This window comes from Triticum urartu, chromosome 1 (genome assembly GCF_003073215.2).
Source record: "Triticum urartu cultivar G1812 chromosome 1, Tu2.1, whole genome shotgun sequence".
Lineage (NCBI taxonomy): Eukaryota > Viridiplantae > Streptophyta > Magnoliopsida > Poales > Poaceae > Triticum > Triticum urartu.
The window spans coordinates 53787509-53811454 of NC_053022.1; the positions used below are offsets into that span (position 1 = coordinate 53787509).

Below are 23946 nucleotides of genomic sequence, written 5' to 3' on the forward strand. Positions count from 1 at the left end.
AGCTTGGTCCACACGGCGCAGGCATCAACACCGTCCTGCACGACCGTCTGGAAGAGGTCCGGCGAGATGGTGAGGAAGAACCAGCGGATGATCGTGGTGTCGATGGTGGACCAGTCATGGAACTCGGAGACGAGGCTGGAGTCGACGGTGCCGTCCATGTGGTCGATGAGATGATACTCTCAGAACACGAGGAAAAAAATACGCCTTCCACGTGTAGTAGGACTCCATCTGGGAGAGACGAACCGGCACCCGCTCGAAGATGTTGAGATTGCGGATGCCGTTCACGTCGGGAGGGTTGGCGTCGACGAACGGGTTGAAGTTGGTGGACACGGAGGAGGTGACAGACGACATGACGACGAGGGCGGCTCGGGGTGGCGCGTGGGTGTAGCGGGTTAGGGTTTCGGATGGGCGGCGGCGACGGGACTCGTTGGCGGGTAGTGTGGTGCGGGCGGCTCGGGTCGAAGGTGTGGCGGCGGCTGGGGGAAGTAGCAGCGGCGGGTGGAGCAGCGGCGCAACGACTAGGGCTAGTTAGTAGAATCAGATAGCTGAGCCATGCAGACCAACTTTCCACATAAATTCATGCGGAAAGTGAAAACATCTCCTGAAATTAAAGTTACTCCTTAGTTGGTGTCAAAAAATAGTGTATTACCCGGCAAAACAAAATAGTCTATTGACCAAAGACAACCTACTGAAGAGGGGCTGGATTGGCAGCAAGGCTTGCCCCTTTTTGCGGTGATGATGAGATTGTGGACCATTTATTATCTCATGCTCTATGGAGAGGCTGATTTGGAGCTTGATGTAATGTGTTTTAATCTCAAAACTGTGTCCGCTGATTTGGAACAATGTTTTGTATATTTAATGATGAGTTAATTACGTCCGTAGTACACAAATTTGCCGCGCGGTAACAAAATCATACATAAACTTTAAAACCCCATAAAGCTAGTACACCAACTTACGTAACGACACGTTTTAATACATTTCCGTCAAATTTGATTGACGCCGTTTGTCGTCAGTTATTTCTACCTAGGTGGCAACGTTGGCTGGCAGCAGCCCGTGCTCTATCTCCATTTGTGTGTGTGAGACCCACCTGTCAGTCCTGTCAGTGCGACGGAGAAATACAATGGTCTGCATTGAGCGAATTCGAAACGGCGACCTTGGACCAAATAGTCTCAGCCGCGCGCGCGTACTGACTACACGAACCAACAATGCCTGACGTTTTTGAGTAAGTACATTGAGGTTTTATTAGTAGTCCCATATGAAACAAAGGTGCTAATTCTTTTTTTCTTTTCGTGTTAATGAGTGCTGATTCGAACCAAAGAGCTCTGTTTTGCTCGCACGATAGCAAGAACTAGGAACCCCCCCTGCGGAACTTTTTGTCTAATGTAGGGATGCATTTCTTTTGCCCTTGTACCACATTACATACGTGTAATTCTTTTCTTATTTTAAAAAAAAATCTCTTTTCTTATTCAGAACTGATTTTTTGAACTTTGAAACATGAATGTATAAAAACATAACTTGTAATAGTTTGAGCAAGAAAAACTTACTGCTATGATGAGGTCAAAGTTCATCTATTGAGCTATGTAATCCAGTACAAATTACTCATCTTCTACTTTTTCCATGACGTGGATGATCATATTTTGTATGAAAAATCCATACCAATGTTTGCATTTTTTTGCTTTCGAAGTTTTTCCAATGTACTCCCTCCGTCCGGTGAAGAGTGTACATTTAGAAATTTTAAGACAAATTATAAAGTTGAGTAAAAAATGCATTGGAAAGGTGCAAGTCACCATCTCTTTCCTTTTAATTACCCAACCCCCAATGAGCTAAGTGCATGTAAAAATTAAAAAGACCATGTCTAGATTGCTATTGGTCTTGATTACTATGTGATGAGAGAAAAGTATTTCTCCCCTCTTCAAAGTGCATTGAGAAGATAGAAGTACACTCTTTTGTAAACAAATTTTGAAGCTAGATGTACACTCTTCACCAGACGGAAGGAGTATATAGTAAATGTGTATAAAAGATTCACATATGTAACAAAGGGGTAAGAACTCAAAGCAAATCCAACACGTCAACCAAAACGAAGAAGCAGTTTGTTCACTTTCGTCCGTTTGGGTCAGCTATTGGCATTTTGGCCCGTGCGCCGTGCGTCTGACCGGTGTGCCCAACCGGCCGACCCATTTTTTATCCGTGTCCAAAAGTAGAAGTAATAAAAAAATACCAACGGCCTATAATTCATGCCAGCACCGATACCAGCGCCCCCACGTCATGTCGGCAGCCATGCCAGCCTACAAAAAACTCACAGTTTATGTTGGCGCACTTGCCAGCAGTCAGCACACTTGCTAGCAGACAAAAAAAGATGATAGTTTTGATCGATGCGTTGGAGTTGCTCTTATAACCTCATAAATCTCACATGAGAAAAAGACAATGTAAAATAAGTGCAAGGATCTGAATTATTTTATGTCCCATTTTGGTACAAATTATCCTATAGTAACTCATTTTTTGAAACTTTTTTCCATGTCATAGATGGTGATCGTTACCACATGGCCATGTGGTAAGCAATCTGAAAAAAAAGGTGATCGTTAATAGATCTTGAGTCCATTTCAGAAAAAAAAATGATGATCTTTTTTTGTCAGTCTAGTTGTTGCATGCGAGCAAACAATGGTTTCCGTATTTGAATCCCGCACCGTTTTAATCAACTGTTATTTTTGTTATCTCTAAATTACATGCAAAATTTAAGATAAAACTATCTTATTAACCATTGTACATGCCCTGATTTATGTTATCCGTTCTATTTCTTTGTTTCGGAACCAGTAACATATGGGTTATCTCAAAGCAAAGCCAGCAACGTTGGCTCCTCTGGTCAGTGCGCGTGAGTTGTTGTCGTACCTGCTTCACAGGTCGCGGGTCCGATTCCCTTCCGATGCATGCCTCTCTTTTAATTATTTCTTTATCCGTACCATTGGCACATGGGTCCCACACGCATACACAGCCGCTGCCCGCTGCCATGCTAATGTTGCCAACGTATGTAGAAAGAACGGAAAACAAGCGGGCGTCCGTCAAATTTGACGGAAATGTATTAAAATGTGTTGTTACTTAAGTTGTTGTACTAGTTTTATGGGGTTTTTCAGTTTATGTATGATTCCGTTAGAGGTAAATACACTAGAAGTCTTAGAACTTGTGTACAACGGTCAATTTGGTGCATAAACTTGTAAAATACATGTTTCTAGTCATCTAACTTGTGCGGGCGTGTAAATACGGTCAAATTTTCCGTACGCAGGTGTATTCGCTGCCTACATGGCACACCAATGGCCGGCGTTTTTTCAATAAATACCCTCATTCTTTTTACTTTTTATAAAAGCAATCCAACAATAGTTGTCCGCTGGGTCCGACCGTCAGTGTACGTTGTAAATATATTGGGCCCATTGTTAGTGGCTAGTACACGTGATGATTTTTCCGGAAACACGCTCGTTCTTTTTTACGTTTTGCAAAAGCACTCCAACAATAATTGTCCGCTGGGTGCCTGGGTCCTACGGTCAGTGTAAGTTGTAAATATATTGGGCTGGAAAAAATGGGACGAGCGAGTTCTAACCAAGGACCAATTGGAATGGAGCTAGCGACCTATCCACCGCAATTGATCGTATTTGGTATTTCATTTGGACTACTAAGGTATATCACCTCTAAAATAAAAGGTGCACATTCTGAATATATTTTCATTTCTCTAGATTTTCAAATTTAAAATTATTCGGATTGAAACAATTTTTCTGATAATTTGTTCGAAAAATAATTAGGTACATTCATTCTGCACTATATATTCTTTTGTCTAGCTATATTTCTTTTCGTTGATTTCTTTGAAAGAAATTTCCGTACATTCATTGTTAACTATGTTTCTTTTATATAGATTATTCAAATTCAAATAAAAATTAGTTGATTTGTCCCCCAAAAAATATGTACATTCATTCTGACCCATATTTTCTTTTATCTAGATTTTCAAATTTAAAATTATTTGAATTCAAACAAAATTTTGCTGATTTGCCCCAAAAAAATATGTACATTCATTGGGCACTAGATTTACTTTTATCTTATTTTCAATTTTAAATTATTTGAATTCAAACAAAAAATTAGATGATTTGTCCAAAAAAAAGATGTACATTCTTCTTCACATATAATTTCTTTCAGCTAGATTTTTGAATTCATAATAAATTACGTTTATTTGTATGAAAGAAATTTACGTATATTCATTATGAACTTTATTTTATTTTATCTAGATTATTCAAATTCAATCAAAAAATGAGTTGTTTTGTCCGAAAATTTACATACATTCATTTTCACCTATGATTTCTTTAATATAGATTTTGAAATTTAAAATTATTTGAGTTAAAAAATTACATTCATTTTGCACTATATTTTGTTTTATCTACATTTTTAATTTAAAATTACTTGAATTCATACAAAATGTTTGTTGGTTTGTGCAAAAAATATGTACACTCATTCTGCACTATATTTTGTTTTATCTACATTTTTAATTTAAAATTACTCGAATTCATACAAAATGTTTGTTGGTTTGTGCAAAAAATACGTACACTCATTCTGCACTATACTTTGTTTTATCTACATTTTTAAATTAACATTACTCGAATTCATACAAAATGTTTGTTGGTTTGTCCAAAAAATATGTACACTCAGTCTGCACTATATTTCCTATCTAGATTTTTAAATTTAAAATTACTTGAATTCAAACAAAATCTAGTTGATTTGTCCAAAAAGTTTATGGAGAATATAAGTAATTTTCTTAAATAGAAAGAAATAATACATAAGAGAAATTGTGTTTATCTATTTAAATGTCAATGTGGCCAGATGGTTGGCGCTCGCACACGTGGCGAGCTTATGTGGTCATAGGTTAGAACCGGTGCTTTGCCCTTTTCTCGTTTGGTTTCTACTTTAACTCGTACGGTTTATCTTATATAAAGCTAATTGTGCTCTATAAACGTCAATAGTAAGGAGGTCAAGTGGCTATCTAAGTTAGCGGGGCGTGTATTTGAATCCTGCTGCTGCTCTAGCACTTTTCATTTTATTTGAGGATTTTGTGCATAAATAAATAAAATGCAAGGGTGCTTTAGAAAAATAACAGTGCACGCGGATTACCCATTGCCTCATCCCCTGATAGTGGGGCCCTGCCATGTTTTTTTTTTGCGTGCACATGGTACGGTAGAAAGCATCATATATGAACGGAAAGACAAGTTAGATGACCAAAAACATGTATTTTACAAGTTTATGCATCAAACTGATCGTCGCGTGCAAGTTCTATGACTTGCGGTGTATTTACCTCATTCTGTTACCGCACTGTAACTTTATGTATTACGGATGTAATTAACTCTTATTGTGGCTAGTCTAATACATAATATCATATATTAGTATCATGTAGTTCTCCCTTCGTTTCATAATATAAGAGCGTTTTACACCGTACTAGTGTAAAAAACGCTTTTATATTATAAGACGGAGGGAGTACTTTATTTATTGCTATGCACGACACGTACTAGCATGTTATTTATTATGATACGGTATCATGATATGATATTTTACTCCCTCTTTCTTCATTTAATTCTACGACATCTCATCAAAATTGCCAGTTAGAATGCATGATACTACCATCACGACCAGCCTTACTCCCCGGCTTCCACGCCGATCAGCAACACTTGCATAAACTATGTACTCCTGGTTTTTTTTTTCTTTGCGAGGTGCATAAACTATGTAACTAACCCAACGGATTAACGAACTGATTGATCTCAACTGCCATCTAACGAATTTGTAGTTGAAACATGTAAGTATACACTACCGCCCCAAGCACACACGAAGACAAACCGGAGAAAAAGGCAGAGCTGGCGACCGATCCTATATATACAAGCGAACCCGGGTGCCACGAGTACGACGAGAAGGCCGAGCGGCATTGCGGCAACGATCGAGCTTATTAGCCGGTGGCGCCCCATGGAAGCCGCAGGCTGGCCGGAGCCGGTGGTGCGGGTGCAGTCGCTGTCGGAGAGCGGCGCAGCCACCATCCCGGACCGCTACGTGAAGCCGGCGCACGACCGCCCGTCCGTCAACGACGGTACCACCAGCGGCAGCGTGAGCATCCCCGTGGTGGACCTCTCGTCGCCGGACGGGAGCGCGGCGACGGCGCGGGCGGTGTCGGAGGCTTGCCGTGAGTGGGGCTTCTTCCAGGCGGTGAACCACGGCGTGCCGCGCGACCTCCTCCGCCGCGCGCGCGCCGCGTGGCGCGGGTTCTTCCGCCTCCCCGTGGAGGCCAAGCAGCGGTACGCCAACTCGCCGGCGACGTACGAAGGGTACGGCAGCCGGCTCGGCGTGGAGAGGGGCGCCGTCCTGGACTGGGGCGACTACTACTTCCTCCACCTCCGCCCGCCCGGCAGCCTCTCCGCCGCCGACAAGTGGCCCCACCTCCCTCCCGACCTCCGGTAATCCACGCCCGTCCGTACATACATCCGTACCGTCACACTCTAGTCAGCCAAGCCCGCCGGTGCAACTGTGTGCCTAACCTCCATTATTCTGGCGGGTCGTCAGGGACGCGACGGAGGAGTACGGGAGGGAGGTGGCCTCGCTGTGCGAGCGGCTGATGGCGGCGATGTCGGCTGGTCTGGGCGTCAATCCGGGGAGGCTGCAGGAGGAGTTCGGCGGGGCGGAGGGCGCCGGGGTGTGCGTGCGGGTGAACTACTACCCGCGGTGCCCGCAGCCGGAGCTGACGCTGGGCCTCTCCTCGCACTCGGACCCCGGCGGCATGACGGTGCTCCTCGCCAACGAGCGCGTGAGGGGCCTCCAGGTGCGCGGCCGCGGCGGCGAGTGGGTCACCGTCGACCCCATCGCCGACGCCTTCATCGTCAACGTCGGGGACCAGATCCAGGTACCAACAGCTAAAAACCGAGCACGCGCGCGCGCGCGCGCACACACACATGCACAACCACCATGCATGTTGCACACATGCACGCCGCTTTTCTTTTACTTTACTTGTTTTCTCTGCCATTTTTGCGGCCGGTAGTTAGGCACGTGTGGTGGCCACGAACCTGCGGGCGCTCATCCCAGCCGGAAAAACGGACGAGCGGCCATGGGCTATACGTGACGGCACCCATCGATCGCCATTAGAGCGCTATACGTTACGACTCCAACGGCCGTGATCTGCTTTGATCTGTGCTATTCCGTTTGCTGAAACGAAGTGTGATGCCGACGTCGTGGTAGCGGCGCTGCCATCACTGTGCCCGAGCCTCTCGCTAGGCTAGCTAGGGGTAGGGGTGGTAGGTCAGGGATGCGTCACGTGTCCATTTCAAGCACGTGCCCGTTTTGCCGTTATCCTCCCATATCTATATCGCCGTGCGTGGCGAAAGGGAGATATCGTCGCCACGTACGTATACGGCAGCCCCTCGACGCCGCTGGCCGGGCTCTCCCGCTGACCCGCGGGCCCTATCACCCACCTGTCAGCCAGCGGCATGACGTGTCCCTATGTACTATTACGTACGAGAAACTAATACGTACGTACGTACCAACATGGTATTATATAGAAAGCTAACTAAAGCAGTGATGAGAGCGGCGGCGTCAGGTGTGAGAGGTATTACTTTCCGGGGTCAACTTGCCGCGTCGGTTTGCATAGCTATATGCCTATATTACACTGTGTTCTCGGACGCGAGCTTCCACGTGCTCTGCGGAGGTATGCATGACGACATACGGGACGATGCTTCGATGTCTTAAGGCATCTACAAACCTTTGTGTCTATGACATGTGGATCCAATAGATAGCTAGTCCACATATCAGTGATCCAAAGGCATATGCCTTTAAGGCACCGAAGCTGTATCCCGACGTACGTGGATTGGATCCCTCCGACGGTCACGCGCCGCACGACGTCGTACGTTAGTTAGCCGTCGGTTGGAGACTTGGAGCCATCCGACGGTCAGGCGTCACCTGCACCGGCTAGCTGTGCTATCCGGTCGGCTTATTACATAGTAATATGCACGTGGGAGCCATGCAGTAGTAGAAAGTACAGTAGTTTTTTTTTCGCGAGTGAGGAGTAGAAAGTAGTTGCAGTAATTTGGAATGAACAGTCGTGCTAAAGCGATGAAGCAGTTTTTAGGTTAATGAGTCAAGCCGTTAGGTGAGATTAGTGGAAATGACAGGGTGTGGTGCGATCGGTGGAAATGAATGCGTCGATTCCCGTCCCCCACCGATCGGGGGATTGGCTACGTAGGGTACCGATCACGAGGCGGAGTCAGCACAGTATGGGACGGGTATTCCTGATTAGGCATGCGCCAACGTGCAGCCGTGCAGTCATGTCATGTGGGCGGCAACGTGCTACGTACGTTCGCAATTATTTATCGAGTCCGTATAATATTTAGCCAGATCTTGACGTGCCGGCTCACTCACGGCTGATTCGGTTCTCCCATGCTTTCCTGCCGTAATTTCATCTTGACATGACATGAAATGACACGTCGGGGTATATCACTTTTCTCCATGTCGCCTACTTTATTTTCTTTGAAAGCCCATGCCTGATTCTCAGTTAAGAAAAAAGAGCTACCCCTAAAAAAAAGTTGAGAAAAAAGAGCTCATGCTCGATTAGCTGATACGGCGTTGCTAAAACCGGACGGATGGCCCGACCGACCGACCGGCCGGCCGTGTTGGCTGGCTGGCTGGCTGGTCCAAGGCGTGGATACAGCACGTAGTGGTACGACACATCTCGTCTGGTTGTGGTTGTGCATGTAGCACGAACACGGTCGCGTGCGTTTTTACTGGCTTGTGTTGGACGATGGTGCCGTACCCGTACCATGCACAGTCGAGCCACGCGCTACGTAGGAGTACTACCGTGGTCCATCGCTACGCGAGGAGGCATGAAACGGCACTCTCGCTCGGCGTAGAGGCAGGCATATGTAGTACTGTATTCAAGAAAACGAATCTGAAGGAACCGGGCTGGATGTGGCCGAAATCTTGCCTACACATCGAGCTCCGTGCATGCCGGTGAAACTCAGACAATCCATGCTAGTTTCATTTAAGCTCCGTGGATCTAACTTATACTCCCTCTGTTTCTAAATATATCTCTTTGTAGAGATCCCATTATAGACCACATACGGATGTATATAGATGTATTTTAGAGTGTACATTCACTTATTTTGCTCCGTATGTGGTCTATAGTGGAATCTCTCCAAAGATTTATATTTAGGAACGGAGGAAGTAGCTGTGGTGTGCTGTGTCTTGAGCTCGTCAAATAGTACAAGGTTGTGGAAATCAGAAGTTAGATATGGTCGGATCACATTCGCAGTTTGATTTGGATAAAATATAATGTTGTTTTTAGAGAAAAAATCCAGGGTATAGAAACGGTCGATATATTGCGAAAGTACTCATGTGATCCCGCATAAACAGTAAACTTCAAAAAAATACTAGGGCAAGATTATATTTTTGAATTTTACTGTTCATCCGAGGTCACCGGAGCTCGGGATCACATACTCACGTCCAAGATATATTGTCATAATAAACGAAACATCTCTCACATGGGTGAGGACCGATCGATGACATCTACTCGTATCAAGGTGGCGGCAATGAAGGCCGGGCGGATCTTGCATGGAACGATACAGCATGAGAATACTAGGGCAAAGTGATAAATGCAAAACCACGTGCCATTTGTCCCCTCAGATCTGACCTTGACCCACTGGCCACCAGCGCGCCATATGGCGGGGTCCAACCAGCCAGACAGCCTCGCTAGCTGTCCGAGGATCCCTGCAATCTGCATGCTCTGCTGGTGCAGCACACGGACGCCACCGCCCATCTGCTGCCCTCTGCTGATTTATTTTGGTCAGCAGAAGAAAGAACTGCACGTTTGGCACATGCCGCTGCCCGCTGGCTCGACCGACCAGCCAGCCCGGCCCAAGGACCACGGCGCTTACTGTTCCATTGCCAGGCCGGTACGTGCACGGATCATCATTCCCGTCTTGAAAGCTTTGAAAAGTAGGCTACGTTTTTCGGTGGTTTTTTGTCACGTCCACTGCATCTATTTATGCTTTTTTGTTGATTTATTTATGGTTTGGACGTGTGATATGCAATGCAACGCAGGTGCTGACGAACACGACGTACCGGAGCGTGGAGCACCGGGTGATGGTGAACGCGGACGCGGAGCGGCTGTCGGTGGCCATGTTCTACAACCCAAGGAGCGACCTGCCGCTGGCGCCCATGGCGGAGCTGGTGTCACCGGGGACGCCGGCGCTGTACAAGCCCATGACCTTCGACGAGTACCGCCTCTACATCCGGCGGAACGGCCCCCGCGGGAAGAGCCAGGTCGAGTCGCTCAAGGCCCATGAAGACAGATGATGATGATGGTACCTCCACCAGTTAATCGGCATCATAGAGCCTCCAATAAAAATGGCTTACTGGTGGTGAGTGTTTAATTAGAACGGTGTACATCTCCAAACGAGGAGATGCCATGTTTGTACTACTAGCAGTTTTTAAAAACGCAGACGCCGGTGGCACTTTCTCCTTTTTGAAATAAATAAATAATATAAAAAGGAGAAACAAAAAGTCCAAAAGATGATGGATAGCGACGAGGAAAAAAGTGTGGCCTGAATTTGCCAAGATAAAGGGGCGGTTTGGTTTCCAGCCACACCTAATTTTAGAAAAATTTGATCAAGTTAGGTAGGTGTTTGGTTCTAGCCATACCTAAGGCACGGATTTTTTTTATGAACAGTAAACCCCATATGTCATAGACACAAAAAGTATGGCAAGATTCATTTAGTCAAGCCAAAGTGTGGCTAACAATTTAAGCAACTTAACTAAGGCAAGTTTGACAAGTGTAGCAAAAATCATGTGGCAATATTTGGCAAAAATAGTCACAATCCAAACAGCCTCAAAGATGCATCGACCCGTCCAGTTGATTGAAGAAACAAAAATGCCCGATCTCTGTCGCATGCATGTGAACAAGATAGATCGCCCATCGCTCCGTCCCAGCGTTTGTCAAAGACATGTGTGACAGCAGTCACATCTTTTTTTCCCACTCCTTCAAATTTCATGTCTCTTGATTTTTGTTGGGGCGTAATCCACCCAGCGACGCGCCACATCGGAATCCAGGTATGGTGGCAAATGGGTAAGGGTCGGGTCGTCACCCCCTTGTGATGCGCCGTATCTTGATCTGGATACAGTGGCAAGTGAGCAAGGATCGGGTCGGCGCATCCTGAGTGTAGTGAAAATGAGTAAGGATTTTTCGCATTTGACTCGATGAGCACCAAGCGTTAAGGAAGCTAGCCGAGCCTAGGAGGATCCGCTTAGGTAGCTGGAACGTAGGGCCCTAACAGGTAAGCTTCGGGAGATAGTTGATACATCGGTGAGGAGAGGAGTTGATATCCTTTGCGTCCAAGAAACCAAATGAAGGGGACAAAAGGCGAAGGAGGTGGAGGATATCGGCTTCAAGCTGTGGTACACGGGGACATCCGCGGACAGAAATGGAGTAGGCATCTCGATCAGTAAGAGTCTCAAGTATGGAGTGGTAGACATCAAGAGACATGGGGACCGGATTATCCTGTTCAAGCTCGTAGTTGGGGACTTAGTTCTCAATGTTACCGCAAGTAGGCTACAATGAGAACACTAAGGGGGAGTTCCAAGAAGGCCTGGGGGACATGGTTAGGAGTGTCCCAGTTGGTGAGAAGCTCTTCATAGGAGGAGACCTCAATGGGCACGTGGGTACATCTAACACATGTTTTGAATGGGTGCATGGGGAATTTGGCTACGGCATCAGGAATCAAGAAGGGGAAGATGTCTTAATCTTTGCTCTAGCCTATGGCATGATCGTAGCTAACACCCTCTTTAAGAAGAGAGAATCACATCTAATGACTTTTAGTAGTGGTCAACACTCTAGTCAGATTGATTTCATCCTCTGAAGAAGAGAAGACATGCGTGCGTGCCTAGATTGTAAGGTGATACCTGGAGAGAGTATTGTCCCTCAGCATAAGTTTGTGGTGGTTGACTTTCGCTTTCGGATTCGTGTCCAGAGGGATAAGCGAGTCAAAATCGCTAGAATGAAGTGGTGGAAGCTCAAGGGGGAGGTACCTCAGGCGTTCAAAGAGAGGGTCATTAAGGATGGCCCTTGGGAGGAAGGAGGTGATCCAGACAATATGTGGACGAAGATGGCAACTTGCATTCATAAGGTAGCCTCAGAGGAGTGTGGAGTGTCCAAGAAAAGTAGAAGCAAAACTAAAGATACCTAGTGGTGGAATGATGATATCCAGAAGGCTATTAAGGAGAATAAAGATTGTTTTAGACACATATACCTAGGTAGGAGTGCAGACAACATCGAGAAGTACAAGATGCAGAAGAAGGCTGCAAAACGAGCTGCGAGTGAAGTAAGGGGTCGGACGTATAAGGACATCTACCAGCAGTTAGACACGAAGAAAGGCGAAAGGGACATCTATAAGATGGCCAAGATCCGAGAGAGCAAGACAAGGGATGTTGACCAAGCCAGATGTATCAAGGACGGAGCAAACCAGCTCCTGGTGAAGGACGATGGGATTAAGCATAGATGGTAGGAGTATTTCGATAAGTTGTTCAATGGGGAGAATGAGAGCTCTACCATTGACATGGATGACTCCTTTGATGATATCAGCAGGCGTTTTGTGCGGTGAATCCCGGAGTTTGAGGTCAAGGAGGCCTTAAAAAGAATGAAAGGAGGCAAGGTGATGAGCCCTGATTGTAGCCCCATTGAGGTGTGGAGAGGCCTCGGAGACATAGCTATAGTATGACTAGCTAAGCTTTTCAACGTCATTTTTCAGGCAAACAAGGTGCCGGAAGAATGAAGATAGAGTATATTAGTATCAATCTTCAAGGACAAGGGGGATGTTCAGAGTTGTACTAATTACCATGGAATTAAGTTGATGAGCCATACACTAAAGCTATGAGAGAGAGTCATTAAGCACTATTTAAGAAGAATGACAAGCGTGACCAAAAATCAGTTTGGTTTTATGCCTAGAAGGTCAATCATGAAAGTCATTTCTTGATACGACAACTCATGGAAAGATATAGAGAACAAAAGAAGGACCTTCATATGGTGTTCATTGACTTGAAGAAGGCCTACAAAAAGATACCACAAAATGTCATGTGGTGGGCCTTGGAGAAACACAAAGTCCCAGCAAAGTACATTACCCCTCATCAAGGACATGCACAATAATGTTGTGACAAGTGTTCGAATAAGTGGCGGTGACACTAATGACTTTCTGATGAAGAACGGACTGCACCAGGGGTCAGCTTTGAGCCCTTATATTTTTTGCTTTGGTGATTGATGAGGTCACGATAGATGTACAAGGAGATATCCAATGGTGTATACTCTTTGCGGATGATGTGGTGCTAATCGATGATAGCCGGGCGGGGGCCAATAGGAAGTTAGAGCTATGGAGACAAACCTTGGAATCGAAAGGTTTCAGACTTAATAGAACTAAAACCGAGTACATGAGGTGGGGTTTTAGTACTACTAGGCATGAGAAGGAGGAGGATGTTAGCCTTGATGGACAGATGGTGCCTCAAAATGACACCTTTTGATATTTGGGGTCAATGTTGTAGAAGAATGGTGATATTGATGAAAATGTGAACTATCGAATAAGAGCCGGATGGATGAAATAGCGCCAAACTTTAGTATTCTATGTGACAAGAGAGTGCCACAAAAAAGGTAAATTCTAGAGGACGGCGATTCGACCCGCAATGTTGCATGGCGTTGAGTGTTGGCCGACTAAAAATGACATGTTCAACAGTTATGTGTGGCGGAGATGCGCATGCTGAGGTGGATGTGTGGCCACGCAATAAAGGACCGGGTCTGAGATGATGATATACGAGATAGAGTTGGGGTAGCACCGATTGAAATAAGTTTGTCCAACATCGTCTGAGATGGTTTAGACATATTCAGCGCAGGCTCCAGAAGCGTCAGTGCATAGCGAACGATTAAAGCATGTTGATAATGTCAAGAGAGGTTGGAATAGACCGAACTTGGCATGGGAGAAGTCGGTAAAAGAGATCTGGAGGAATGAAGTATCACCAGAGAACTAGCCATGAACAAAGATACGTATAAGCTTGCTATCCATGTGGCAGAACCATGAATTGGTTGCGCGATTTCATAGACTTCACCTTTAATCTATTCTAACTTGTTTGATACTAAAAACTTTGTTATTATTGTTGTCCTCCTTCAAATCCCTTGGAACAAGATGCCGGCAATCGTCGTCCTGCTTCTTGGCCGATGCCGCAGCGCAGCTCAGCCAAACGTGTAATTTTCAGAATTAGGATGAGAAAAGAATCAGGATACATCCCAAGACGAGGAGATGCGATGGTAATGGTTGTACTACTAGCAGTTTCTGGAACGCAGACGCCGGTGCCACTTTCTCCTTTTTGAAATATAGATAAATAACATAAAAAAGAGAAAATAGAAGTCCATGAGGAAAGAATTTGCCGCGATCCGTCCAGTTGATGCAAGAAACAAAATATTCCCGGTCTCTATCGCATGCACGTGAACACCATCGCTCCTAAAGCGGCGCTTGTCAACGACATGTGCGTGCATCAATCACATCTTTTGTTGAAAAAAGACGAATGAAGGACATGTTCTACGTGTTGCCAGCTCACCCAAAAAATCCATTGGAGCCACGCACGCCGGCGATCGCCTTCCTTTTTCTTCTTGGCCGATGCGGCACCGCAGCTCAGCCAAAGGTGTACTTTTCAGAATGATTAGGATGAGAAAAGAATCGCTTGGCAGGCACAATGGGAAAGCAAAATATGCCCCCCCCCCCCCCCCCCCGGTCTAAACACATGCTCTTTTCCCTCCTTAGATCTGGTGGTCCCGCTACCGATAGCAACCATCTGATTACTACGAAAGAAATTCATTTTGTTGCCAGTGTTATCTGATGGAAAAGCGCCCAGAAATCATTGTTTATCGACATGAAATCCTGCACCGACAATGATCGTCGACGCGACGAGGCCCGTGTCTATCTCTCTTGGACCAAGATCAGTGATCATCGGAAACAGCATACACCAAAACTAATGTAACAGCAAAATCAAATGATGAAAGACATCCCAGTCCATGCAGAGCGGCGGCAAAATCTAGTCAAGTTATCTTGTTGAACTGGATGAAACCTCAGGTTCAGGTTTCACCCATATACTCCCTCCGTTTCTAAATACAAGTCTTTTTATAGAGATTCCAGTGTGAACTACATACGGAGCAAAATGAGTGAATTTACACTCTAAAATACGTCTATATACATCCGTATGTAGTTCCTATTGAAATCTCTAAAAGAACTTATATTTGGAAACAGAGAGTGTAGATCAGTAAGCATTTCACTCAGAACATAGGCTGAAATAAGACCCAGTCAGTGCCTGATTCTATTGAATAAACATAGCAAAATCTTTGTGAAGGAGAAACATGGTAATTTTGAAGGGAAAAAAATAGGCCAAGAAGACTGGGACACGATAAGAGGAACTATCACATCCCGTAGCAAATGTGAAACTAAGAATCTGAATAATACCCCACAATTGTTAACTTCAGAAACATCAGATAATCTAAGAGGAAGGCAGATCCACTACTAGGCGAACAGCTGCTAGCATGTCAGCAGTTAGCATTTTAGCAATCAAGAGTCAAGCTGGAAACAGTACGGAAAGCATGCGCTTTACACTAGCATGAAATAGTGATTTTACATTCAGCAATTCTTGTAACCATGTCAACCGTCTATTCCCAACTGCTCAACAAAAGGAAAAGAACGTGGACTCACATTGTACGAACAGCTAAGACAGAAGTTGCTGGACCCCTGCCTTCTGGTCAGCTGTTAGAGCGGTGGGGAACTTGATCTGAAACTTGATCCTTAGGTTACCTTTCTTAGACGGCTCCCTTGTGATCGGCATCCCTTCACCCTGCACAACTTCTTCGTAGGTGGGACTGATGACAGACTTCACGGGAACGGTTAAACTTCGCCCATCCAGAGTTGTCAGCTGGACTGCACAGCCAGTCAAAGCATCCACGAGGGAGATCTTATGCGTGTAAACAAGGTCATTCCCATCTCTCTTGAATTTCGGGTGTGCCCGTTCTTCTATTATGAACACGAGATCTGATGGTATGACGTTACGTGTCTCGTTGCCTTTCTCGGGGAAGGTGATCTTTGTGCCCTTCTTCCATCCAGGCTTGATATCAATTGTTAGGATCTCCTCCACACTCATTGGTTTCCTGCAGAAAGGAACATCAACATATGTCTCCATAAAAAGAAAGATATGTAAATAATGAGATCCTTTTTTTGTCTGGAAATTAAAACTTTAGCAACTCTAGGGCATCATACCAACTTGACATACGAAACTAGGAAGCCTTATCCATGCAGTGTGTCGTAAATGAATACCCTAGAATCACAAATACTGTCTGCTATAATCATCAATCACAGATAGGCAAAGCTATACTGCAGATATGCATCACTTCAGAATACCTTAACAAGGGCAAACAAGCTGCATCTGTACAATTTGTTAAGTTCCAGTTTTCTATAGTACCATGTATATTTGTTTCCTTTTTCATATATATCTATATCTATATCTATACCAATATAAAAAGACCCAAAGGGGCAGATCCAACTGATCTCGGCCATCAAACTAAGTCAATCCAACGACCTAGATTGCTCCAATGGCGAGCATTCAACGTGTTTAACGTGCAATTAATATCATACCAAATATTGCACTAATCAATTAACACACAAATAATAACATACCTAATATCCGCGTGCAATTAATATATTGCCTAAATATTAACGTGCGTTGCACGTGCGCATTTACTAGTACCTTTTAGAAGAACTGGTTCACTATCAATCCCTCTGCGTCCACATCGATTAACTGGGGAGGAAGTGCAAGCAAAGCATACAGGGATAGGCAACTTCAAACAATTGCTACATACCATCCTGCTAACTAAATGTGCTAGGTAAACTGGTGCAGAGTGGACCTATATACAAGTAGCAATTCTCATGCATTGGCAGCATTTCTACTCCATGTGTGTGGTGTGTGAGTGTGTGCATCTATGTTGTAATAAACTTCCTTGAAAATAATAGGTTAGGTGATCAACATCTCATATTTGGCCTTCCTTGAAACAATTATACTTATCCAGATACTGATTGTTTTTCTGCGAGGAACCCAGAAACCAACTCGTCATACATATGTTCATTGGAGCAAAGAAAAACCCACCTACTGTCCTTCAATATGTGTCAAAAATATATATTTTACATCAAAGACATGACCTGGTCGCTTCAATTCAAAATCGTCACAGTTCATGTTCTCGGATAGGTGTGTATACGTCAAAGACTCAGTCTGCATGGCAGAAACCCACGCTTGTTTGCGGTTTGCTTAAGTGTATTGTGATGAACTTATTTTATATAATTTGCTGTGGAAAAATAGCCACGGAAGCTGAATAAAGTTGGTCAGCCAGACAGAAAAATAGGCAAAAGCTGGATTATCACAATCCACCTCGATGCCAAACACAGCATAAAAAGGGCACTGTTGTACTGAACCATTTTACACAAACACCTCAGAAAATAAACACTACACCATAATATAACTATTCTGGGTTCTGAGTTAAAACAAACCGTCTACCTCTGATGATCTTTACTAAATCACTCTCAAATGTCAGAGCCCTAACATCTGTGATATCTGTTGTACGGAGTAGGATCTGGGCTTATGACTTAACTCACTGAAGGTTGAGACCTTAGCCTATTGTTCCCTCCAGTTCATTAAAAAGTGATGTTCTGGACATATCTTAGTTCAAACATTCTTTTATTTTTTACTTGTAATACTCCCTCCGTTCACTTTTGTAAGTCATTTCAGACAACTGAAAATGGGCTGCTTTGCACGCTGTCTGAAATGTCTTCAACGCCTTATAAAAGTGAACAGAGGGAGTACCATTTTAAAATTTTGGATTATAAACTTCAAAACCATACTCATAGATTTGTTTTCTAAAAGTACTTTCCTGAGTATATAATTTTATTCTGTTTTATACATAACACTACCAGAAATAAGTGGCCGAAGTTAGTACATCCTGAAAAACCATGTAACCGTCTAAAAATTTCCTTATTTATGAACTGGAGAGCTTATTAAAGAAGCTCATTATGCCCCCACCATGCATTTTCGCTTATTAGATTCTAAAGGTAAAACCCTCCAAACTCGTTTTTTAAGAGAATCCATAATTGCAGCAATAATAAGAATGTGCTATGAACATGAAAAAATTCCATCCTCAAACAGTTTCCGTGTTGGATCTTTAGGCGGGAAGGTGGTAATGACCTTTTTATTTATGAGCAAATACATTAGGTAATGAGAAACAATATAATGGAAACAGAAAGGCACATAAGGATACGTGCAGGTACCAGTAAATGCTATAGAGCTATAACACTAACAATTGACTTATTTATAGACTAACTCGTTTCTGGCTTTCTGCCCAAGTGCCTAAAAGGAGGATTTGTTCTAAAACTGGAAAGGTTGTCAAAGTAGAATTTATGATTTTACTCAAGACAAGGTATCATATTACTAGAAGACAGAGACACCGTGTTTGGTTGCACATAGATCAGATTAATCCAGTGCTCCCTCCGTATCAAAATATAAGATGTTTTTGCCTTTCAAATTTCAATTTGAACTGCAAAAACGTCTTATATTTTGTTACAGAGGTAGTACATTGAAAAAAATAGTGATATAAGCAGTGGACAATGAATAAATTCTTCCAGACAAATTGAGAAATAAGTATGAGCCACGTAAGCATCTCAATGTCATAACAAAAGCATATTGCCCACTCCAAGGAAATCGTGTATGTCATGTGCTGCTCAAACTTAAAAGTTAATTGATAAGGTCTAAACTGCCCAACTAGAAACCACACCAATAAGAGCTAGAGCCTAGAGCTCATGCTTTTTTTCGGGCATCTAGGTCATTGTCTATAAATATACAACTACATAATAAGTAGGGGGAAGTACTGAGAGGCTACATTCACTGTTCAAAATACGGGCCAATATTCAAGTTAACTGCTACTCGGCACCTCACCAAATTAAATAACCCCTAATTGGCTCATTAAATGGTTCAACCAATTTATCGGTCTGACAGCCGATAAAAGGACGAATTATCAGGTGACCCGATTAACTGCCAGAGGAGGTACATAGCTTATCTGGCCCAAAATGTAGCCTGTTCCCCTCCCCTCTCCCAGCCGCCCCGCGATCTAGGTGTTCAGGTTCCCACTCCTTGTCCTAGAGGAGCAGCCGCCTCTGCCCCAACTAGCCGCCGGTGAAGTCAGCAAGCCCGCGCCTCCCCCCTCCTCCAGGAGCCTCCTCTCTCCTGGTAATGATGTGTATGTATGTTGTTGTGCTGCTACTAATGTGTACAATAACATATCTAGACATCTAGTACAGTGCATGTTGCTATGTAGCCTAGGATATATAGATATAGCCCTCGTTAAACCTAACCGATAAATTCAGTTAATAGGCCGATTAACCGATTAATCTCCACTCGGCCCCCAACCGAGCAGCAACCGGTTACCGATATCCTAAACACTGGCTACATTCCAACAGGAGCATCATGGACCTACCCACACTAAGGTCCGTCTATGATTTACATGACATGTCAGTTTTGAGTTGGTAGTGTTGCTCTGAATCTCCCACCCTCTCTCCTCTACTCTCATCCAACATGTCTTATCAAATTCCTCCCTTCTCAACCATTCCTTCTTAGGTCCTTAATTTTTGCTGCCCTTATTTTCTTCGATCAATTGACTATTTAGAAATAGCAGTCAGCCGGTGACAGAAAGAGCTACCGCACAAAGGCACAGACTTTCCTCTAGCCAACACAGGCATATCAAATTGCATGGAAAAGAAACATACCAAGAGGCAAGAACGTTGCTACCACTATCAGACTGAAATTAATTATCATATCACAATGCTATGCTTAAAAACTAATTACCAATGGATCCGATTAATTTAGTCTAGAAACAAGACGAGTAGAGAATGAAAGAGCAAAATAATCCATCTCACCCGACGGAGTCGAGGACATCCCTGGAGATCTTCATCTTCTTGGTGGCGCCCTTGTGCAGGTCTTCCAGACTGCACGCTAGCTGCCGCTCGATCGCCGCTCCCTTCCTCGCCGACCCTCCGGACGCCTCCCCTGACCCTGGAGAGAATCCTGCAGCGGCGGCGGCGGCAGCGTTGGCGGCGCACCCCGGGACAGACTGCGGAGCGCTGCCTCCGCTCCAGGGGCCGCGCGGCCCCTGCCCGAAGTACGAACCCCCGAACATCTCCTGGAAGATCTCGTCGGCGCTCCTCGGATGGAAGCGGAACCCGGGGCCGCCGCCGAATCCGTGCGCGTGCGCGGCGGAGGGGGAGGGCGGGGCGACGCCCGCCTTGATCCCCTCCTCGCCGTACTGGTCGTAGATGGCGCGCTTATCCGGGTCGCTGAGCACCTGCGAGGAGACAGAGAGAGAGACCGTAAGGCGACAGATTCAGAGGGTTCTTGGCGGCGGCGGCGGCAATGGAGGGAGGGAGGGACGTACGTCGTAGGCCACGGAGACCTGCTTGAAGAGGGTGTCGGCCTGCGGGGAGGGGTTCTTGTCCGGGTGGTACTTCATGACGAGGCGGCGGTAGGCCTTCTTGAGTTCGTCGTCGGTGGCGCCGCGGCCGACGCCGAGCACCTTGTAGTAGTCCGCCTCCATCGACGGCGACGGCTGATGCGGCAGGTGGTTGCGGCTCCCGACTTGGGATTGGCTTTGGCTGGTTGCGGACGACAGGGAGGGGGGAGGACGAGGGTTTTGCTTCCCCTCTGTTCGTCCTTGATGAGATGGGGTTTGTTTTGGGCTTTTCTCTTTTTGTTGTGTTATTTGTTTTGGTGAGGGACTCTTCTTGCTCTATTTGTTGTTGGAGACACATATAATTCTTGCTATATCGAATCATGTGTACATATTCTCAAACAAAGCTTAACCATCTTGCCTGTATTTAGTATGTGTGCATAAGAATATTTGAGAAAATAGTTATTATCCATAGCTATTACTAATATATTTTTACTGGCTGAAAGAGATTTTGGGTCCAGCATTATCTTCTTATCTGCTGAAATGATCTAACTTTGTATTTCTCGATCTTAATTGTAACAAGTTGTGTCAGGTGATGCCTGTAATTCGTAGAGATTTTTAGATAATAAATGTTGCTTTTATCGTCGTTTGATATATTTTTCCAGTCGGTTTCGAAACTTTATTTCTCCACCCGCCTACAATTGTGGACTGTGGACTATGACTTAATTTAACAAATCTATCAATAGTTTGACTTTGTATAGTTCCATAGAATAATGGTAACTTTTCTTTCTTAACTGCTAATTGAGAGCTGATATTCGCTCTTCATTCATATACAACCTTTTTTTCTCTCTCTTACCAGCCTTTATGGTCATCAAGTTTTCGTCTTTGTATCTTATTGCGGCCTTTTCTAGAGCTTATGCATTTTTTCCAACAATGATATTTCATGGAACGTGCATTTGTTTTTTTTTGTGAGAGAAATTTTCAATCTATTCGTCAATCATGGCAATAGAGAGAACACTAGAGGTAATAAAAATTACAACCTGATCCATGAATCACCTAGCGACGACTATAAGCACTAGAGCGAGCCGAAGACGCGCCGCTGTCATCGCCTCTCCCTCAAAGGAGTCGGGCAAATCTTGTTGTAGTAGACAGTCGGGAAGTCGTTGTGCTAAGCCCCCAAAAGACCGGTGCACTAGTGCAACACTTATAATTTTTTAAGTAGCCATCCATTAAACATGTAATTTCTCATTTTGCTCTTTTAGTTTCAATCAGCACATCTTCCCATTAGGCACATAACATACGCATGACACACATGGTATTGTAGCACCTTCATGTAAGTATCCCAATAGTAATTGTCCCAACAAAAAGTGGAGGAGGGTATTTATGAGTGGTGTTTCAGTCACTGATATGTTTCCATCATATCTACTTTTTCAAATACTTTTGCTCTTGTTTTGCCACCTAATTTGCATGATTCGAGTGAAACTAATCCGGGCTGACGCAATTTTTAGTAGAACTACCTTGGTGTTGTTTTTTGTGCAAAAAAAGTTCTCAAAATTGGAAGAAACTTCATGGAGAATTATTTTGGAATAAATAAAAATACTAGAGCAAATTGTTACCAGAGGGAAGCCACCCAGGGCCAACAAGCCCAGGGGCACGACCACCCCCAAGCAGCACCATCCAGGCTTGTGGGGCCACTGGGCTTCTGTCTGACCTAATTCCAACACTATATATTCCATCTTCATGAGAAAAAAACAAAGAAAAAGTTTCATCGCTTTTTATGATATGGAGCCACCGCCACCTCATGTTCTTCGTCGGGAACCCTGATCTGAAGTCCGTTTGTGGCTCCGGGGAGAGGGATCTTGTTAGTGCAATGTTTTGCCCCCTTGTATTTTGAAGATTGTTGCCAGAAACATGCATAGACTGATTTGTTTGCTAGTGCACACGAAGAGAAATAGCCCATGCAAGCCCGAGGAGAATGATGTATTCGTTCACCGAAGAATATCTGCGCTCCAAAGAAGGATGGGCTACATCTTGTGAAGACATGTATGCGAGAAGATTCTACCGAAGGAGTTGACCCCTTAAAAATTATTGCTGACGTGAAGCATTATCTGTTCGGAGTGTCCGAGGAAAAATGGACTGCTATCGAGGAGATTGAAGGCGAAGTGAGGATGTAGCATTTATTTCGCTATTCTTTTGTCTTTCTCTTTTGAGTCGTAGGACCTTCGTGCTATTAAGAGGGGTATAGGTTCTCTAATCTTAGGTCCACTATGACGCTTAGCCGAAACCTATGGAAGACTGAGAGAAATCTCTTTATGCTTCTAATGATTACCTATCAAAAGAAGACATTGTTCTTCGGTGTTGCAGGAGATATCTTTCAGACTGAGGAGATAGCATTTCTTGCTCGGTAAGGAATGCTATCGTTGTGCCCAGAATTCGACCGTTGGAAATGTGTCGTTCGACCATTGACTGATCTACATGTCCAATTTGGTCATTTCCCATCAGGGAAGGCTGCGGCTATAAATAGTCACCCCGCTCCAACATTGCCCGTTGGCTGCTCCACTTAAGATTTCTAAGAAGATTGATTGAGCATCCCCTCTTTGAGATATTTGAGTTTAAAATCCACCGAGAGAAAATCAAGAGCCGAAACTTAGACAGTGGTTGAGCATCACAGTTGATCCGAGTCAGGGTCCTTGTACCTATTACTCTTGAGAGCTGCGCACTCTCTAGATGGATAAGTGACAGCTTGAGTGACGAAGAGTAATTGTCTTCACCAAGCAAATTCTTCAGCAACCAAGAGTAGTTATGGTTCACTAAGAAGTCTGTCGAAGGTTTGGAGATCGCCGACAAGTACCATGAGTGAAATCAATTGGAGTCTGATCAGCTCCGAGTTGAAGGAGAATAGGACGGAGAGAGGTTTGCTCGTGTATTCAATCACAAGCCCCTCCAACCAGACTACTCCTTTGGTAGAAGGGTGAACTGGTCCAAATCTCTCTGTCGCCATCGAGCACCAGTGGTCCACTCTACTTTATTGCTTTTCATTCGGCAGTTTACTTTCGTGCTCGGTACCGATAGAATTATCTGGTCTACCAGTTATTAGTGTGTGTGTTTATTTCATTCTTTGTTCGCTTCGTTTCAGTTAGTTCTCGTTCATTTCAGTACTTGGTTGCTTTGCTCGCTCTTTTATCAGTTCCATAGTTGTAGTTTGTATTGATCTCATGTTACTTCATCTGTTAGCTTACATCATTACCATTGTGATAGTTAAACATGTGATCTTCTATGCACGAACAATTATAGCATCTTTCCTCGAAAGATTTGCTCCACTCTGATTTACCTGTTTACCTCTTGCTCTACCGAACTTACTCTGTTGCTTTGATTGGGTTTGATTCAACTTTTGCAAG

The 23946-nt window shown here is 44.4% G+C and overlaps 2 protein-coding genes across 3 annotated transcripts; one reads left to right on the forward strand and one right to left on the reverse strand.

The window, feature by feature from the left end:
- The first annotated feature begins 5895 nt into the window (after positions 1–5895).
- On the forward strand, positions 5896–10613 carry LOC125546584 (jasmonate-induced oxygenase 1-like). Of its 2 annotated transcripts, XR_007300655.1 has the most exons (4): positions 5896–6467; positions 6574–6910; positions 9576–9947; positions 10096–10224. XR_007300655.1 is itself a non-coding variant. In XM_048710795.1 (3 exons), the coding sequence occupies exons 1-3, from the start codon at positions 5983–5985 to the stop codon at positions 10348–10350; spliced, it is 1077 nt and encodes a 358-aa protein (XP_048566752.1). In that variant the 5' UTR covers positions 5905–5982; the 3' UTR covers positions 10351–10613. The 2 variants fall into 2 exon arrangements, 1 of the variants encoding a protein (XP_048566752.1); XM_048710795.1 differs by lacking the exon at positions 9576–9947 and having other exon boundaries at positions 5905–6467; positions 10096–10613.
- Positions 10614–15647: 5034 nt separating this feature from the next.
- On the reverse strand, positions 15648–20828 carry LOC125546597 (dnaJ homolog subfamily B member 4-like). The gene is made up of 3 exons (XM_048710797.1): positions 20537–20828; positions 20022–20446; positions 15648–16216 (listed from the first exon to the last, which is right to left on the reverse strand). Exons 1-3 carry the CDS (start codon positions 20693–20695, stop codon positions 15781–15783), a joined length of 1020 nt encoding a protein of 339 aa, XP_048566754.1. The 5' UTR covers positions 20696–20828; the 3' UTR covers positions 15648–15780.
- Between the last annotated feature and the right edge of the window lie 3118 nt (positions 20829–23946).

Excerpts from the sequence above, each read along its gene's own strand:
- LOC125546584 (XM_048710795.1), top strand. The coding sequence starts at position 5,983 with ATGGAAGCCGCAGGCTGGCCGGAGCCGGTGGTGCGGGTGCAGTCGCTG. Across the intron at positions 6,468-6,573 it reads CACCTCCCTCCCGACCTCCG|GGACGCGACGGAGGAGTACG; the intron begins GTAATCCACGCC and ends GCGGGTCGTCAG. Across the intron at positions 6,911-10,095 it reads ACGTCGGGGACCAGATCCAG|GTGCTGACGAACACGACGTA; the intron begins GTACCAACAGCT and ends AATGCAACGCAG.
- LOC125546597 (XM_048710797.1), bottom strand. The coding sequence starts at position 20,695 with ATGGAGGCGGACTACTACAAGGTGCTCGGCGTCGGCCGCGGCGCCACC. Across the intron at positions 20,447-20,536 it reads AGGTCTCCGTGGCCTACGAC|GTGCTCAGCGACCCGGATAA; the intron begins GTACGTCCCTCC and ends GTCTCCTCGCAG. Across the intron at positions 16,217-20,021 it reads GATGTCCTCGACTCCGTCGG|GAAACCAATGAGTGTGGAGG; the intron begins GTGAGATGGATT and ends TCCTTTCTGCAG.